The sequence below is a fragment of the Amblyomma mixtum genome, chromosome 2, assembly GCF_055824585.1.
Source record: "Amblyomma mixtum isolate Tamu chromosome 2, ASM5582458v1, whole genome shotgun sequence".
NCBI classification, from domain to species: domain Eukaryota; kingdom Metazoa; phylum Arthropoda; class Arachnida; order Ixodida; family Ixodidae; genus Amblyomma; species Amblyomma mixtum.
Window position 1 is genome coordinate 67,921,687 of NC_143013.1, and position 20,008 is coordinate 67,941,694.

Sequence of the window (20,008 nt, forward strand, 5' to 3'; positions counted from 1 at the left end):
CTCCAGGCTCACAGTTGAAAAAAGACTAATAATGACAGTAATAGTCGTGGTAGTCACGCACATGCACTCAGCCTTTATCTTTACACTTACGCATTGATAAAACCGTTTTCCTGAATGTTTTTCGAGAAGCCAGCAATTTAAAGAGTGAACCGGACGTCTATGACAGCTATGGTAATGACAGTTGCATTACTAACCACTCTATGAGCTAAGCCTGGGCACGTGACTTAACAAGAATCTCGATTCATCAGACTTTGACTTCATTTTGAGTTTACAGCGGGTGCCCCGCAAGAATCTCTCGCCATAAATTTGTCTTTGAGCCTCCGCGGTGGCTCAGTGGTTATGGTGCTCGGCTGCTGACCCGAAAGACATGGGTTCGATCTCGGCCGCGGTAGTCGAATTTCGATGGAGGCGAAATTCCAGAGGCCCATCTAGTGCGCTATGTCAGTGCTCGTTAAAGAACCCCTGGTGGGCGAATTTCCGAAGCCCTTGACTACGACGTCCCTCATAGCCTGAGTCGCTTTGGGACGTTAAACTCCCATTAACCAAACAGATTTGTCTTTGAAACACTTTTATGTCACATGCGCTTATTTTGTAACACTCAATAAGACAGTCAAAGGAGGTGGAAAGGCACTTTATCCAACATAGCAAAGAATGTACCGCCTCAGGCAGGAGGTATGCGTGCAGTGAGGGGCAGCTGTCTGTGGCATGCCAGAGCATGCTTCACCTTAAACGCAATTTATAGCCTACCTTCAACTGTTCAAGGTGGGCTATTCTCTCCCTACTGCACGCCAAGTATAGCTACTGCATTCATGAAGATGCACATGGCTCGGTCTCATCTACTAGTTTTGCTTGAGCCGTGGTCATTCCTACGAGACAAGCCATTATTAAAAAAACAATTTTGCATTGTACAACCTCCAGTGGGTCATAGTTGGCCGCTCTTTGCGCGGCTGTGCAATACATCGATGCACAAACACCCCATAAGTGGGCTGTGTTCAGGGATTAAAAAGATGCCATACAGTGTCTAAATTCGGCTTTCAGCCATGGCGACCACGAGCGACTCGTAGCGCAGATAAGAAGACATCTACAACACCAGGCACTGGATGAGGGTCATGACATCTCTTTCCAATGCCTACCAGGACACAGTGAGATTGTTGGAAACGACGCAGTTGACACTGCAGCTCGATCGGCCCACGGCAATGCCAGAATTGTCCGGATACCACTGAGAAGAACCACTCAGCAAGACATCTGCGGGTACTTGGCCGAAACGAGACTTTAGCGTCATGGTCTACCCCGGGAAACTCGGCATGCCATTTGCACCGCTTCGACCCCTTACTTCAGCTCAATCCACCGCCTGGCCTCTCCCGCTGAAATTCTACGCTGTTGTGTCGCCTATGCCTGGCAGTGGCGTTTACAAATGCAATGCTCTCACTTAACGCAATGACAGACTCTCCTGCGTGTGAGAAGTGCGAGAGCGACGAGACAGTTGAGACCCTTGTCGCTGCCCGGTATAAGCTTGAGCGTGTCCTCCCGGCTTTAACGCTCCACCGCTTGCATCCTCGTCTCCTTTTAGAAGCCAAGATTCTGGGTCCTTGGACTAAACCTTCCTCTCACTTTTGAAGTTCCTGAAGCAGTCAGGATTGAGTTCAAAGTTGTAAACTTTCACTGTGTGCCCTTGTACTCTCTTAGTAGTGGCCTATGTGACGGGAAAAAGTGATCGCCCTTTCCTCTCTTCATTTATTTATCTCTCACTCCGTTCCCCTTGCCACGTGTAGTGTAGCATACTGGGCGTCGCCTCGTTAAACTCCAATAATTTAATTTCACTTTTCTCTCGCTTTATATAAACTGCCTTGTTATCTAGAGTAGGTATAAGCAGGATACGCATTTCAGGAAATGTGCATTGCATCTTAGGACTGCTCATGAATGGTTATAGCTCTACTCGAGCATTAGCTAGTTTATCTGACTGCTGAACGCCCCCCCCCATTGGCTGGTTTCTGTTCTACGAGCGTGGCTACATGCATAATCTCCCTGGCTTCTTTCATGACTTGGCGGGTTCTATTTCGGTCCTTTTGACGAAACTTGGATTGACATCGATGCATATTAAGTCAAATTACGTTGTCGCTCTCTTAGACATCGCCAGAAGTTAGTAATTTTGAGGCGGTTCGAATATTTCCCCACAGTAATCTCGAAATTGGCATTTTTATATTGTCAGCAACGTGCTTAATAGAATTTTTGCGTCATCTACATAAGAACTTGTACCCTTTCACAGCGATAAGGTTTCACAAATTTCCGCTGCAGTTGTCGAGAACAGAAATGCTGCTTTACGTTTCTTGTTTCTCAGGAATTCTGTAAGATGCTTCATTCTACTTAGCATATGCAATAGAAAAAAAGAAATAACAAGTACTCGTATGTTTTCCGGTACGTTCAGCATTGTTGTTTATAGCAATTTCGGAGGTGGTTTGTCTTTATATGTCAGTGAACATTTATTACCTTGTTGAAGTGCTGCCGTGTAATGTCTGGATTATGCGCTGCAATCATAACAAAGAAAGCAAGAATAGCGCTGTTTGCGTCTGTACAGTGGATAACTTTAATTGCTTTGTTTTATCAATGTTTATAAAGTATTTTCCCGATATCTACTAGTTTCCTTTGACGTTAAGCCCAGCTAAGAAGAGCGCCCCATCGTCGCCGAAATGCGTAGGTTTTCGTTGCACGTGGCTCAAATAACGGCGTCCAGCACTTCAGTGCTCGACATCGACTCATCTACTCAGCTAGTCCGCGGCAGGAAAGCAGAATCAGTGGTCACTGCGCTGTTGACGCATCCACTTCAGTGATAGAACTTGTGGATGCACCTGGCGGCCCTTTTCTACTGCACATCATTACTTATCAAACTGCTATCTTTCGCTGCTGAGACGAGTGCCGAATGAAGGGCAGAACTGGATTCGTGGAAATGATGCTACACACGCGGATTCAGAATACAAGCTGATGAGAACTGCATCTGTTATCAGGGCTAGCGCGAAAGCGCAGCCATCCACAAATGGAAATCCCTTCTCTTTCAAGGAAGCCATGCGAAATATGCTGAGATGAGATCACCTTCGATGATAAGAGGCAGTGGGGTATAGGAATGGCGGAGTACGCACAGACTGTTTCAGATAAGACCAGCATGAAAACAACGTGGAACCCGGCCGCAAAGTTATCTCGTCGATGATAAGAGGAAGTGAGGCTTGCGTTTGGGAATGGGGAAGCTTGCCAGCCTGTTTCAGATAAGGCCGACAAGAAGCCAAGGCGGAGCCCCGCAGCAAGGTTATAACACGGACTATCGCCGTGCCGCAAAAACGAAACTTCGCACAGTCACCCACGTTCGGTGAGTATTGTGTCCCGAATATCAGTGATTATTCTTCTCGGTTGCATTTAGCCGAATCGTGGCGTTGCGCGCGGACGCATCGGCGGCGGTGGAACAAATCACTGACCCGTAAACGCAACGGTATGGTCAACGCAGCGCAACTGTTGCAGTAGTTTATCGCTCAAGGCTCTGAACAACACTAGATGAGAAGGACACCTAGATACACAGAATCATATGAGCTAAATACATTTAATGCTGGGCGTCATATCTATAGGTTAATGATACCGTGGAACAAGCACTGCGCATGGCCTGTACAGTATCATTGAGCTATCGCATGTTCCCAATGCAATATTTAGGAGGTTGTAGCTAAGCACCTACGCACTGCACCTGGAGACAGCATCTTCACGCTTGCAGCAGTGATTGCGAGGTAAGTGTACGGGTTAGCAGACGTGGTGTTGCACTATGCAGAGCGCTACGCTAAAAGTTGGACACTTTTGAAAGTATTAATTTAAACGCTGCGGCATTTATTTTGATAGTGGAGGCTGCATGACCATGGTGTGGTCAGGTACTGCAAAATACTTCATGCTTGCATGTATTCTCCGATTCAAGGCAGAGTCCAATATAGAGAGAAATGTTTTGTCAAGTGGGTTCCGAAAGAAATTATTCCTTACGTAACTTTTCACTTGGGGACAGTTTTTTCCTAGAGGGCGCTTTCTCGGGGTACATTTCCTCCAGGAACCTTTTTTTCCGGGGACGAATCTTCAGTGGGCGTTTTTTCGGGGTCTTTTGTTTTACATCCGTCTTTCCCTGTGTTCTTTGCATGCAAACATGGCGGTAACGGTGGCCTGACTGTATACGCTCTCGCCATGCTCTCCCTGAACCTTTGTAAGATTAGTGCTGTTCACAATGTGATATCCACAGTCGGCGATTTACAGGGTCGTCCACTCTTAGTTGGAATGCGCTAGCGCATGGCCGTGCTCTTTGGAGGGTCACTGCGTCCGAAACGGCTGCGCATCGAAGCGAAGTGGCAGATGACGCGAAGCACCATGTCCAGGTAAACCTTCTCCTGCGCCACTTTGCTGCGATGAGCGACTGTGTCGCATGCGGTGGCTCTCTGAAGAGTGCGGCCACGCGCTAGCGCGTTCTAACTAAAAGTGGACGACCCTGTACTTACCTGTCGCTAAGCTAGAGCGACGACGCATTATATGGCAGAAACGTCCAGCATTCGAGAGACTGCCACTCCTACTGCTACCCCTACTACCACCACCACTACAACGACGAGAAACTCACGCAACGGAGATTTAATAGCTGTCACTGTGAAAGGACGTACACTCGCTATTTCGTGTAGATGACACCATAGATTCAATCGGCTTTCTGGCGGAAATATGAGATCAGGTTACTCAAGAATTCCTGCGCACCCTGTGGATGAAGAAAAAGAGCGTTTGTTTGGTTGGGTTTGGTTTGGTTTATTGGGGTTTAACGTCCCGAAGCAACTCAGGCTATGAGGAGCGCCGTACTGAAGGGCTCCGGAATTTTCGACCACCTGGGGTTCTTTAACGTGCACTGACGTCGCACAGCACACTAACCTCTAGAATTTCGCCTTCATCGAAATTTCGCCGCCGAAGCCAGGATCGAACCCGCGTAGAGCGTTTGTAACCCCGGATGAGTTTTTAAATTTGGTGTGACCCCATATGGACTTTGCAATGCATCTGAACTACCGAACTATTTATAGACACGGTACTCCGCCGCTTGAAATGGGGCATTTCTCTATCTACCCTGATGACGTCACCGATGGGAACACCTTAGACGAGTATAACGAACGCTGAGATGGCGTATTAAACTGTTCTAAAATTTGGCAGTTCTTCGACATGCAGAGTGTGAGCCCAGATGCCCCGGAAACTGCGGCTGTTGAGCCATTTAAGGCACTTCCTAAATCGAACTCTCTCTCTTTGTATGTATATATATATAAGGGATAACAAAATCTTCAAGGCAACTGATCAAAAATATAAGAAGTTGGGGAAGTCACATTGAAAAACTTAACAGATTTATTCAACGTTTCGACCAGGGACTGGTCTTTTTCAAGAATGATCATACAGTTCATGGAAGGGTCTTCTTATAGCAGTGAACATGGCACACACAGGGCTTGAAAAAGAAAAAGACACGCGGCGCCTTTGCTGGCGCATCTTAGCGCTTGGGTTTCGTGTCTTGGCTGTGTTCCTCTTTCCCCTTTTACTTTTCTAATTTTTTCTTTTTCTTTTTCAAGCCCTGTGTGTGCCATGCTCACTGCTATAAGAAGACCCTTCCATGCACTGTATGATCATTCTTGAAAAAGACCAGTCCCTGGTCGAAACGTTGAATAAATCTGTTAAGTTTTTCAGTGTGACTTCCCAAACTTCTTATATATATATATATATATATATATATATATATATATATATATATATATATATATATATATATATATATATATATATATATATATATATATTGTCACCGACAAACGCAGCAGAAAAGCGGGAAGCACAGCGTTTCCTAGGACGAAGCCCGCCGAACCGCCGAGGTCATGCAGAACGAAGACGACGCGCGGCCACGCGCTGGGAGCCAAGGTTCGGCCCCCAGGTGGCGCCGGCAGAGTGCCAGCAGTGTGGCACGCTGCATTGGAGATCCAGTGCAGGTGCGTAAGAGCTGCTCGTGTCATAAGCAAGAATGACGCATCGATGCAGTTCAAGCTAAGATTTTAATGTCTGGTTATTAGCGAGAAGCTCCAACAAAACCTAAACTAGCCGAGTTTGAGCACAAGCACAAAATAGGAACAAACCAGTCCTAAACCAAACGAAGTTTTCCCAAAGAGTCAGTTTTTCATCCCAAGGGATGGTATACATTGCGCTTGTCGCTAATAGCCAGACATTAAAAACTTAGTTTGAACTGCATCGATGCGTCATTCTTGCTAATGACACGAGCAACTCTTACGCACCTGCACTGGATCTCCAGTGCAGCGTGGGCGAAATAGGAAGCGAGACACTAACCTGCGAGAGCACAGCGACGCACGCTGTACTAGGACATGAGAAATGAAGAACCTGTGCAACGATGCCACCGATATGAAAATTTATTGTCCAATCTATACAAATTCCACATACCTACGATTGCGCTGCTTTTCCGAATCTTCATTTCTTTCGATCACCGGCTTTGAGGCCGAATTTGAAAAGCGCTCGAGTGGTCTGAAGCCACGCCACTTTAACGCTTTTTGGAGATCAGCAAACCGCAACGTGTTTTCTGCACCGCGTGAGCCGCGGCCAGCAGAGAAAAGTCGCTAAACAGTCAAGTGAGCGCACTCACCCCGCCGGCTAGATACAAGCGAAAGAACAAGGTGAGTAGTAGTCAAATAGGGAGCCTACATGTCGCTTGGCTTAGGGTGGTGACATCTCTCCCAGTGTTGCCGAAAACGGCCGCTAAACATGACGGGCAGCCATGTTGGTCCCCTTGAAGAGAGCATCCCCGGCTTTCAGTGGCGTGGTCGCTGGGGCGATCTACAACATTAGTTTATATTCTAGTTTATCGGCGTCTCTTTCGAAGCTAGTACCAACAGATGACGCCGTTCCGACGACATAGAGCAGTTCTCAGCGACGGTGCATTACACTGCGCGCGTCATCACGCCAAAAGGCAGCGCTTATCAATTACGTAAAAAGGGTTCCTCGTCACGATGAGCACTAACCGAGCTTAGGTGTTGGGCGTTCAGAATTCAATGTTATAACGGTAATCAAAAGATTCCGCAGGCCCACTTTTTAATGCTTATTAATTACTTGGTTCATGCGCGGCCTGCACAGAATGTGGCCGTAGTGGCTGTGTAGCTTATGTCAGGCATAATCACCGCAAGTGTTCTATCATTGGATAGCTTATGTCGAGTATAATTGCACCGGACTAATTGTAGGTCTCCACTAATTACCGGTAATTAGTTAATTGTAATGTAATTGAAATTTACGCTACATCACTAAGTCGTATATCGCTGGATAGCTTATGTTGAGTACAATTGCACTGAACTAATCTTAATGCACCGGACTAATTCTAGGTCTCAATTAATTACCGGTAATTAGTTAATTGTCATGTAATTTGATGTAATTTGTGCCAGCCAACGTTTTCTTCGGTTGGGGTCAGCAGGGAAACGAAACATCCGTGTGCCGTTCCTGCAGTGGTTCGAGCACTGCGGAACGCAACACCCGGGCATTGCTGCTGCGTAAGCTTTCTGGCGCACTTCGTGCAACAACCGACAACTTATGACTGTCCCACTCGACGATGAACGGCGATGAAGACGCAACTGCTGCAGCAGCTAATGCGCGCCTATGTACGGCGGGGAACAAGATGGCGCGGCGTCTTCCCGTAACCATGACAACGCGCGCGCTGGCAACATGGGTCTTAGCGGGAGGCGGCATGTGCTGTGTCAAAGGAAGTCACCACCCTAAGCCGGGAGGGGGCGCGACATGTAGGCTCCCTATAGTCAAATGGAGCTGCGCTCCAGCTATCGTCAGCCACCGCAAACATACCGAGATGTTATCTGGGAAACAGCGCGCAACACTTCGCGGCGCTTGCGTCAGTCAAAGCCGCTCCCGGCCACGCTTTACGTCATTCGTGTTAAGCGTGTGGACGACGGTACCTATCTTCGGCCGCATAGTTTCGGTTTGAAGCTTTCGGTGGCCACATTCTCTTCGTTCGCAACGCGGAGTAAAATTTTCATGAACGTGGTGAACACGCTGACTTGTGACACCAGCTGCGAATCTCTAATGAGAATAGGGTGGGTCATTTAAAATATTTCAGTGTTCAAGGATAGAAGCTTCTCCAATGCTGTCGGTTCTTAGATGAACGCGTATTCGCACATACGCGAGGCAGACATGATGGAAGGGATTTTACTTTCCTTTCGAAGTACGCACGCGATAGCCTGATTTACTTTCAGAACCACTAGGGAAGGTGTATCAGCATAATGACCGAACCGAATTCATAAACAGTCCTTTCACGGTCGGAGCACTTGTGACGGTGTGGCAGGAAAGACACAAGGAGGTTAACAGCCTGTTGCAGCACAACACCACATCCGCTACCCTCGCCCTCCACCCGGCAGTAATCAATACCAAAAGTTACATGATATTGAGGGATCCAAGGCATGGAGTTAGACAATGCATTATTTTTCAGTGTCACTTCAGCCATATGCGATGAATGCCGAGAAAACAAAATGCCCTCACTAGGTTTGATGTCTCTATTCCTTTAATAACTGAACTTCCTTTATGTAGCTCACTAGTTACTTGCCTTTTTCCTGACGGCAGACAAAACCAGGCAGAAAAAAAAATACATTTTTTTTTTTATCGCAAAATGCGTAGTTTTCAAAGTTAACCAAACCTTGACTTAAAAAAAGAAAAATGGCTGTGGCTTAGCTTGGTTAAGCCCGGTAATTGCGAAAGCAATATCCGTAGCTACGCCATGGTTCAGCTGGTAGTGTAGCTGGTGGTGGTGCTTGTGGTTAGACTTGTGGTGATGCATCGGTTATACAATCCAGTACAGTCCAATCCAATCCAATCCATTCCAATCCAATCCAATATGTTAATATGGTAGCTACCGGCCTCGCTACGCGACGGGCTGAAAGCGCAACTAGTATTGCTTTCGCAATAAAACCAGGAATATGTAAAGCGAATGAGTAACGCAATTTCTCGCCTTGAACCTCCAAATGTTAGGGGCGGGGTGTGGGAGGGGGGTGAGTCGTTGTACTTTGAAAAAAGTGCAGGTTTGGTTTCAAAGTTATTTTGATAGTGTGTTTCTTTAGCTTTAGTTAACATATTAAATTACGCGTTTTGTTTCACAACGCTTTTCTTGAGCTTTGTTCAGAGAGTTCAGCAGAAAAAAAAAAATGTGCGTCGATTGACGCAGTCACATTGGAGTCACCGAATTTGCCTCATTTAATACCGCAGACTCTCTCCTTTCACGGTCTACTATTTAGGTTCAGGTTTTCGATGTTGTTCCTGCTGCTACTCTTCGTGGAAAATGCTGGGTGTACGTTTGTTGCTTGCCCTGTCTTTCTAACAGGAAATACTATATATTAAAGTGATTTTTGCAAGCAGCCTAGTTTACCATAAAAATATAAAGTTCTACCAAAGAGCTGTTCACGATGCCGTTCTATATGTTGTCAAACGTGGGAATAAGCAGAATGCCATGATTCACGCCTGAGCCTGAGCACGGCTAACCTGACATGCACTCGAGCGACAAGGAAAGTGCCTGCGCTTATAGGTAAAACGAGGAAGACTACAATTAAAAGAAATCAAAACAAAAATCTGGAAAAGTTTCTTTTTCAAACTGTACACTTAATGTACCAGCTATTCCTGGGCAGTATTGGTCCAGTCTTTCATCGCATTCTGCCTGATCACTAAATTACTACAGCACATCTCATCACTATCACTTCCAAAGTATTGCCCCATGCATGTCGTCTCAGTATGCTGGTCTTCATATTCACTCATTTTTGGATTTATATACCTAACTGCCGTGGAAATGTATTTTGCGCATCATTTGCTGTGAAACAGGGGAAATCGATTTATGGAATAGCATTCATATGGTGAAAGGCAGGACTCAACATTAATGTTTCAGCTGAAATCAAGGCACAATAGAAGCGGAGTTTCACAAAGGCAAAAGAACTGAGTGCAGAAATGTTTGGCCGGCACAAGACATTGGATGGAGGCGTCATATTTGAAGTAAATGGGTTTTTTAACTTACAGTTCTGTCTTTGACGTTCGCCGGGCCCACCTTTGAACCTCAGGTGCGCTGAGCGCGATGAGTGACTGTGAGGTTTGTGAGCTATGGAGCATCGCCGCACAATGCCGACTCTCGGAACTCCCCTACTTTAGCTTTCGCTCATATCTACCTGCAATATCGCCGCTATCTGCATTATCGCTGCTTAAGTCGCTCCAGCGCCGTATCGGCTACGGCGCTGCGCTATGCATAGTTTCGAATTCAAGTGCTGGAAAAGACAGCAAGAAAAGTAGCGGCTTTCTCTTGTACTGGAGGAGTATCATGAGTGAGAGGGCCAGAATTATCCTGACTTGCATTTTTGAGAGGAAATAAATTTTATGGCATGGTATATGGAGTTTAACTTCCCAAAAGTGAACACAGATTTTAAGAATCCAGTATCTCTGTTTTTCAAACAGCTAAATAATAAAAGTGTTCGGAATAATGCTGTTCAGTATATTTTTTGGTTCATAATAATAAAAAAAGCATATGTATATATCAGGGAAAAGGTAGAACTTCAACAAGAAAGCTAATTCCCTCTAGCAAGAATTTTTTATCTTCCCGATTTGTGTTGTGTCCTGTACGTACGCCAGAGACAAGCTAGAACTTCAGCAAGAAAGCGAAATCCTGCTCGCAATAATTTTTTCTCTTCCCGATGTGTGTTGTGCCCTGTGCGTACTGCAGAGAGAAGCTAGAATTTCAACAACAAAGCGAAATCCCTATCGCAAGAATCTTCTCTCCTCTCTATGTGTGTTGCCCGGTTCCTCCCGGAACCGCTGGCTGTAAATAAAACACTCCTACTGTATTGTGGGCCGCCAGGTCTGCGGCACTTACTCGATGAGCCTGGTAGGGGCAGTTAATACAAAGCTCACAACTGGCCTTAGAAGCATGATGGATGAGAGTGTGTGGAAATAAAGTATTTAGGTTCATCACTGCAGCAAAAGGCTTTAAACGATTCCATGTGCGAGGGAATCTGAAGTCCCTGTCCACGCGTATATACAGGGTGTCCCAGCTAACTTGGACCAAGATTAAAAAAAAAAAACTAAGCGTTCTTCAGATCTGAAATTGCGTGGATGTTGTTAGGGTTTATCTAAAGTAACATTACTATTTCTGCTGTCCTATTTAAATAAATAGTCGAGATAAAAAAATTAACTTTTTAAATATAGCTTGAAACGTTCAGGTGTCAATAGGAAAGTTGCGGAGATCCACAAATGTTGCCCAACCCAGGCACTTCCAACCAGATAGACTTAGCGTGGCCGTTTTTATGCGGGAAAAGCGGCAGCCCGCGGAGTTTAAAAAATACCACGTGCGCCCGGATGCGCCGCGATCACAGCGCTCTCATCCGTGCTTTGTAAAAAAACATCACTCGCTTCGCGCCTTTCTTGCTGCTCAAGACAGGGCTTCAAGTGGCGCTTGGTTCCAAGATAAGCGCTAGTGGGTTCGGGCGGCAATTGAAAGAAAGCGCGGCTCCTGTCCTTCAGCGTAATTCACACGACGTTATCAGGTTTTTTTATTGCGTCTTTGCTTGTTGGGATGTTGCTCCCAAATTCGAACTCGTGAGATTGTCATCGTTGACCCGCATGCATTTTGCCAACGTGACAGCGCAATTATCGCCGCAGAAACGGGAGCCGTGCTTTGTTTCAGCTGCCGCCTGTACCCACTGACGCTTATCTTGGAACAAAGCACAACGCGAAACTCTGTCTTGGGCAGCACGAAAGGCGCAAAGCGAGTGGTTTTTGCAAAGCACGGATGAGAGCGCTGTAATCGCAGCGCATTCGGGCGCACGGAGCGCGCTGTCACGTGGTATTTTTTTAAACTCCACGGGCTTTCGTTTTTCCCGAATAAAAACGGCCACGTTAAGTCTATCTCGTTTAAAATGCCTGGGTTGGACAATATTTATGGAGCTCCACAACTTGCGCATTGGCGCCTGAACGTCTGAAGCTGTATTTAAAAAGTTAATTCATTTATCTCGAGTAATTATTCAAATAGGAAGAGCGAAAAAATGTTACTGTAACTTTAGATATACCCTAACAATATCCACGCAATTTCAGTTCAGAAGGACGCTTAGTTTTTTTTTTAAATCTTGGTTGAAGTTAGCTAGGACACCCTGTATATCGGGCGAGTAAGTAGCTACGTTGCGCTGAAACTGTGATTCCAAGAACATCAGTCCCGTAAGCTTGAGCGGGTGAGTGTATATCGAGGCATGGGAGAAAGCCCTTGTCTGCATTAATGCGGTGTATCCGCTTTTATTATTAATGGTTTATGGTGAGGTGCGGATGCAAAGGGATCGAGGATCAAGAGGAAGTTCGTTTTGTGGGATTACACAAGTAATGATCTCCGGCATCCAATCAGGGTTGCCATTCGGCAGCTTATAAAAGGAGCCAGAACTCAGCTAAACGAAACCAAAAGCGGCCATCCTATTTAATCTTAGCTCCAAATACCTGGCCGAAGAGAATCGAAGCGATATTATTAATACATTGTTTTATTATTGAGCAGTGAATACCAACATTTTCAGTCCGTACAAGAAACAGAATTGTTTATTCTATTTCTTGTACTGTTTCTTGTGCTGTTTGCACAACAATTTGGCCTTTTTGGTTCGTCTTCAGGCCACAGGTACGTTGTAAATATATAAATAAAAATAATGAGGCTTATCTACAATAGACAGTGTTATTAATCCGATATTTGGTTGAATATGTAATAAGGGAGTAATTACTCATTAGTATCCACCCAAGCGCTGCCATTAGGCTACAAAGGAAAACCATACAGCTGTCACAGAGACGTCGTAATGGAAGAAAAATTCGTTCTGGTCCAGGGTTCGAAACCAGGACCACCACCTCTCCGGAGCGGTCGCTTTGCCGACAACGATAACCAGGACAGCTAACAGGTGGTAGGCCGAGAGGTATTTGATCAACTACTCAAAGTGCGAATGATGTAGGCGCAGTGTTTAGGGGAATCCCCCAATTGGGTGAAGTAGATTTGTAATGAGGGAGTCGTTGCTCATTAGCATTCACACAAGCACAGTCAACGGCTACATAAGCGTGCACACAAGTTTCTTGTATTTTCAGCGTTCCTTTAGGAAAGCATGCTTTGCTCTCTCCATCCCTTGCGGGACGATGGTATGGACACGCTGTAGGCATAAAGCATGCTCTGTCGGCTTGGGCTACACATGTGTTTCCCCGCCGGTATTGTGCTTCTCTTGCTCTAGCATTACGTGGCGTTACGCCATCCATATGGCAGCACATTCGCGAATGGCTTTGGGTGCCTCGATGAACAGAATCCTCGCCGGCGGTGAGGACGCGCGCGCATCGGCCACCACGACAGCAAAGCTCGGAAATAATGGGTCGTTTTTAGGCTTGCTTGCTATTGTAAATGAAATTACTAAAAGAAAGCTAGTAAATGCGCCGAAGTAAAAGTTCAAAGTAGCGATGGAGCCAGCTTGAAATTTTTATTACCAGATGGGTTCGTAAAGTAGCTAGCTTGGTGGAATGTAGGCACCAGAGGCAACCCTAGATCCATTTTCGTTAAAATTTCTCGGCGATTGTTTCGTTCTGTGCCTGTCTTCTCCAGTCAGTAACAGATTTGATCGCTGATAGGTTGAGTTGTTTTTTTATTTTTTGAAAACCGCATATTCGGGCACCGACGTTTGTAAGGGTCATGGCCAGGCCGAGGCAACACCTCGTCTAGAAACTCGGAAAAGAAAACGAGGAAACGACGCCCACAATCGTGCTGCGGAAAGCGCTGCGTTTGGGCTGCCACTGAGCCATCGCAAATCAGGCAGTTGCTGCAGTATTTGCTACGCGAAGGTTATCACGCGTCTATTTTTGAAGACAGCCACGAAAACGAGTTTGATAAGGCGGGAACAAAGAAAAGCATTCAGCCATACCACGCCATCACCGTTCGGACATCGCACTTTAGTGGCTTCCTCAGAAAACGAAACTCTCGCCGGTCTGCCTATCGCTCGGTGAACCATGCCTCTCGAACATCGGCGGCCGTATTCCAAGCGTTATCCCACCAGTGGAAGCGGGAAAAAGATATTGTCGGACTAGACGAGTTCGTTCAATTCCACGTAGATAAGAGAAGGCCTAGACATTTCCTCCCATCGACACGACTGAAGCAGAAGCGGCGGTCGGCGTCTCCGTTGCGACTCGAGCGTGAGCCGAACTTTGAACGGATTACTATCGAGGATGGGTATCTCCTCTCAAAAGCTCAGGCATGCGAAAGAAAGCAGGCTTTCGCTCTCATGTACACGTTTCACGGCTCACAAGGAAAAAAAATTCGGGGGGACACTTTGTTGACCTAAGTGCGGTGAGGCGAAAGCCTTAAGCGCGGTGTTGCTGCTTGTGTCACTGATTTGTGGTTAAGACGTTAAGGTTCGCCTCTAAGAGTGGAACGCGACAGCGTGTTGCAACGCTGCCAGGGAGTCTATAGAACGCCATGGCCCGTTCGGTTCTATGCCTTGCTCGTCGGTAAATTGGTTTCTGAGGAAAGGAAATGTATCTGTGTCTCATATCTCGGTGGACACCTAAACCTGACACCTTCCACATGGTTTGGGCGTGTCAATCAAACCCATCTATCCTCCCCAACCCCAACCCCACAAGAGAGGACTGGGAGGCGGCCCTGCTCGGCTGTCAGGACCTAAAGACCCAAAAGGCCTTGGTTCACCGGACGCGGGCGGCGTTGCTTGCCAATGGGTCCCCGGAATAAGGGCTCCACCTAGTATTGTTAGGGGAAAGGGCCAATAGGGCCTACCTCAATGACCTCTCTGTAAAAATTTAATGCACGATAAATGTTTTTCACCACCACCACCACCGCCGTAACGGGAAGGGAGGAAGATGGGAGTGAGCGAAGATACCATATTCACTAGGCGCGCTTTTGTTCATTCCAAACCATCGAGCTGGCATGACGGAGTGGTTAGCATGCTCGTCTCGCACTCCGGAGGTCGGGGTTCGATTCCCGAGCTCGACCAATTTCGTACTCGGTTTTATTTATTTATCTGTCCTCAATAGAAAGGTTAATTAGGCTAATTGGATAACTAGTCATTTAACTAAACTAAGTCCCACTTACTTGGAGCATCACTACACGATCCCTTTAGTTGGTTGCATGGTTACTATTCGCGCACTGTGACGTCACGACCGTTTCGACCAATTGAATAGCGTGACATTTCTGTCGATAACTCCCGCTTACAACGATGAGGCATTAAAGGCTTCCGCCTTAATATGCAGCCACGCTCGTTTTAGAGCGCAGCTCTTTGGCGTCCGTTCCTGGGTTTCGCGTCGTCGTCGGCCTCGTAACCAGCTCCGCCCCCCTTTCATCCCCCCAGCGCTGTCGGCGTCAGCGGCATCAGTCAGTCGCTGCTATCTCTTCCCTCCTCCCTTTATCGTGTTGTCCGCTTGCTGCGCGCGCTTCTGCCCCCATCGTTTGCCGCTGGGTGTACACGCCGCCCCCCTCTTCCTGCGAGTCTCCGGTTGTCAAAGCGCCGGCTCGAACTTAATTCCTTTCTTCGCTCCTCCTCCAATGCAACCCCTGTGCGGTGGCAATCAGAGAGCCAGATCGGTGGCGGCGGATCTGTATATGTGCACCGCCCGAGCCGAAATTGCGAATACGCGTGAAAAATAAAAAAAAAATTCTGTGATAGCGCATACATGTGTTGCTCGATTTCTTTGCCTCAATATATCGAAAAGGTGAAACAGGTTATTTGCTGCGCTCAAATTTCGCATTAGGAAGTAACGTAATCGTCGGTAATTTTTTTCCAGGATATACGATACAAGAATGAAATCACTTGTTCCCTCGCGGACGATAAAAGTTTGCTATGAGGCGCATTTCTCGGAATGTAGAACAACACAGGGCGGCTGAACGAAACTTGCGCCTCACCGCTTCTGTTGGTTGACCTTTTTTTGGGCGGGTGTAGATTCGCGAAGTCAGCGGACCGATATTACAGGTTATTGACCAATGTGCAAACAAATGCGGCAAATGGCTCGCACTTAAGTCAAAGGCTGACCGTGTGTCAGTGCTGTGTACTATGTTTTTACTTCGCTCATTGTCAGTTCCTCGTCTTCATAGAAACTTTCGACGATCTGGTCATCATGGCTGGACTTAGGCGCGTAGGCCTGTACCACCCTCAATTTGTGCTTGTTATTCAGCTTGCCATCCTCTAGTTAATACTATGAAATTCCTATATGTTGCTGGCTATATCATGATCGATGAGGAATCCCATACTTAGCACTCGTCTGTCCGCTAATCCGCGATTCGATAGTACTTGCCCACCATTTAGCACTATATACGCATAATCAGTCTTCCCAACCTCCCTAAATCATATGAAATCGCATTTAGTACCCGCCGTGTACCACTGCGCTGCCTCACGTCCATCATAAAAAACCAACTCGTCCAACAGTTCGCGCTTTCAGACTGTAAGCTTGTGTCACGTGACATTAGTGCATCATGTGATCTTGTATGGAGGCGAAACGCAAAAGGCGCCCGTGTGGTGTGCGATGTCAGTGCATGTTAAAGGTCCCCAGGGGGTCGAAAACATTCCGGAGCCCATCCGTACAGCACCTCTTTTCCTCTTCCATCTTCCACTCCCACTACCACCTTCTTGCTTCCCTCATGGCTTGGTTCTTTTCCTCCGAGAAGTGAGACAGTTACTGGGCCTCTGATGTTCTCAAAACCAATTCCTTCCGCGCTGTGTGACGTCAGTGCACGCTAGCGAGCCCCAGCTGGTCGAATTTGTTCAGAAGCCCTCCGCTAAGCAACTCTTTCTTTCTTCCTTCTTTCATTCCCACCTTCCTCCCTTCCCTCAAGGAGTGGCTGATACGTCCACCGAGGAGTCAGACAAATATCGCGGCTTTCGTTTCCTGAAAAACCAATTTTCTTGCTTACACCACTTTACTGGCAGTGCCGTTTAAAAGTTATCGACACTGTCACGAAAAAAAAAACCAGTATGTAACGTCAGAAACACATTAAAAAGCATCAAAAGATAACTGAGCACATGGTAAGTCGATGTATTGCAAATGCATGCAGGGCAATGTCCTCACTGCATTGTAAAACGCTCCCGCTTCTCCGATCGGGCTTCATTCGAACTGGAGCGTTGCCGGTGAGGCGGGAGGGTACAACATACAACAGTAGGTCGAGACGCATATTTCTTTTGCTCCAGGACGGTTCACTCTCAAGTAGTGGCCGTATAGTTGCGTGATCTGGTCAGCATACTCAGTTCTTTCTACTTTATTCCATGGCTCCTCTAGGCAGCTGGGCGGCGTCAGCGGCTTCTCGGTGAGGGTTGGCTGCATAGGCAGCGTACAAGCTCACTATGGTGTTCCTTTTCTTTTTCTTGACGCACGTGTTGAGGAAGGAGATGTCGGCGACAAGATTCGCAAAGGTAGGTCGCTTTGCAGGGTCGTGGTCCCAACATTTCAGCATAACTTCGTAGCTGAGAATGAGAACAAATACATATAAATTATTTGGGGCAGCAGGAAAAAAATAACTGTGCTAAAGTTAATCGTGAAATAGAGGCCACGAGTACCAAGCACAAGGCCTCAAAAGAACTTACAGTTCATCTGGACAGAACCTGGGTTGCTGCATTCGGAGTCCCTGGTCGAGAAATCTAGGGATGTCCCAGTTGTCTACTTGCGGATATGGAATCGCTCCTCGTGTGAACAGCTCCCATAGCAGCACGCCGTACGCCCACTGAAGCGTAGAAGAACGAGGACACATTGTAACACTATCCGCGGCAGACATTCTATAGAGGCTCTTTGATGTCACTTAGTAGAGGCCGTGCTTTATTCAGTCCTCACCACATCCGTCTTGTGGTTGTAGATACATTTGTCCAGACTCTCTGGTGCCATCCACTTAATGGGGAGTCTTGTCATGTGGTTTCTGTCGGTGTAGTATTCTTTCTCGTATATGGCGCGCGACAGGCCGAAATCTGCAACACGCACGATGAGGTCTTCGCTCAGCCTGAAAGGGTCGCTGCGTTTAGTCTAGCGTTCAGTAAATCGCCGCCAGATAAACAGAAAGCGAACAGGAAAAAAGCTCACATGCAGTTCCGGGCTGCCAGGTCCCTGTGTACCAACTTCTTTTCAGTCAGGTATTTCATTCCTTTAGCCACGTGTATGCTAAACATTAATAGATGTCGTAACTTTACGTCCTGCAGAAGAAAATATTAATGCAATATCGAGTATTGTTCAAGCAACAAGAGCTCTAGCCTATTTCAAGGCAGATGTCCGTTCGATAGTGCAGTCATTTATACGTAATACTGCCAGACCGTGCAAGTCCACAGCTAACACTCGGCAGGTGCAGGCAGCAGGCAGGTGCAGGTGCAGGTGCAGGCACCTGACGTGTATATGGGAATCCCTTAAGACAACTACGAAAATGGCGTTTATAGGAGGAGGACTACTATTTCTTCCCAGCAGGGTTATTTTTGCTAACGCTCGAGTGCTCTGTTTTTATTGGCACTTTTATAGAAAAATTCTTAGGCCACCAAATAGATATTAACACAGCCAAAAAAATTCAAGGTGGAGTAGATTCGTATTAAAGGAGCGATTACTCATTAGTATGTCCCCAAGCCATTCCACACGGCTACAAAAGAAAGCTATACAGCTTCCACAGAAACTTCGTAGTTAAAGAAACATTCGTCCTGGTTTGGAGGTCGGACCCGGGACCATCGCCTCAACGAGGCAGCCCCTCTACCAACTGAGCTAACCGGGATGGCTAGTAGAGAGTAGAGAGGTAGCACCATTTGCCTGGAACTCTTCCTGACATATTTTGTTCCTCTCTTTTATTGCAGGAAGTTATACGAAAGAAGAGTCTAGCGAATACGCGTATTGGTAACCGTGGTTTGAAAAGTACAAGCTGGAGAAGTGCGCAGTGCTTCCAGAGGGCAAGTCCAAATCCCGACTGTGGCTATCGTTATGCACCACCCATAATAGAATATAGCTCGCCTTTCGTGCAGTGCATTTCATACCTACACTCAGCTTCGGCAGTGTGGTAGAGTTGTGTTTTTTATAATTAGCCCCGACGGAAAGCCGGGACCGACCACCCTCTTTCCCCCATATCCCCCACATATTCATTAAAAATATTTTTGACGCCCTTTGAACAACTTCGAAATACACGATATGTGTGATTTTCTTCTAGCAGGTTGAGATAGCAGGACGTTTGCAAAAGATAATTGCTGGGCAGACTTTTATCTGGCGTATGGTGTCGTTTCGCGTTGCAATCGGTGAGATTAAGCTATGCCTACTTTCTGAACAAAAAGTATAAAATAAATCACACGCTGCAGAATTGCACGCTGATTGTGAAGACTGCGCTCATTTATTCAGTCCTGTCTGTGGCTTGTGGACGCCGGCGTGAGTGTGTGTGCATGAATGGTCATCATCTCAAGAAACTGCATATGTTTGTGCTTGTAGCATAACATCGCTGAGCTTGCGACGAAGTTTCTTCGCCAATCCTCCTTAAAGCAATACACGACGAAGAGCAGCCTCACCTTTGTCTCATCGCAAAGATAGCTGTGGAGATCGCCGTGCCTCATGTAGGGCGTGATCACCATGAGGCCAGCTTTTTCGTCGACGGTGAGACCAATGAGCTGCAGCACATTTGGGTGATCGAAGTCCTTCATGATCAGTGCCTCCTTCAGGAAAGTCTCGCGACCGGCTTCACTGGCCGCATAATCTGGTAATGGAAATTGCAATAGTGGTAAGAAGAGGGGACATCGTATTTCATTTCATTTATTTCATTTATTTTATCCTCAGGGCTTTCGCATTACAGAGGGGGTGGGACAGTGAAAAAAACAATACATAGAACAAAAAGAGCGCTATATACATGTATATATGAACAATATTGAAAGATGCTAGAGGCAGAGGACAAAAACATTGAGAACAGAAGTACAAAAGTAAAAATAAATAAATAAAAGGACTACAAAAAGAA

The 20,008-nt window shown here is 46.5% G+C and overlaps 1 protein-coding gene across 2 annotated transcripts in view; it reads right to left on the minus strand.

Moving 5' to 3' along the window:
* Positions 1-17,075: 17,075 nt before the first annotated feature.
* The window catches only part of LOC149359644 (hepatocyte growth factor receptor-like), a 61,905-nt gene continuing 58,972 nt past the window's right edge, over positions 17,076-20,008 (minus strand). For both annotated transcript variants that reach the window (XM_089571788.1, XM_089571787.1), the window contains 5 exons: positions 19,569-19,753; positions 18,124-18,233; positions 17,881-18,043; positions 17,637-17,773; positions 17,076-17,516 (listed from right to left, as the gene is read on the minus strand). In XM_089571788.1, the coding sequence (XP_089427914.1) occupies positions 17,312-17,516; positions 17,637-17,773; positions 17,881-18,043; positions 18,124-18,233; positions 19,569-19,753 (800 nt within the window). In that variant the 3' untranslated portion in view covers positions 17,076-17,311. The remainder of the gene's footprint in view (positions 17,517-17,636; positions 17,774-17,880; positions 18,044-18,123; positions 18,234-19,568; positions 19,754-20,008) is intronic.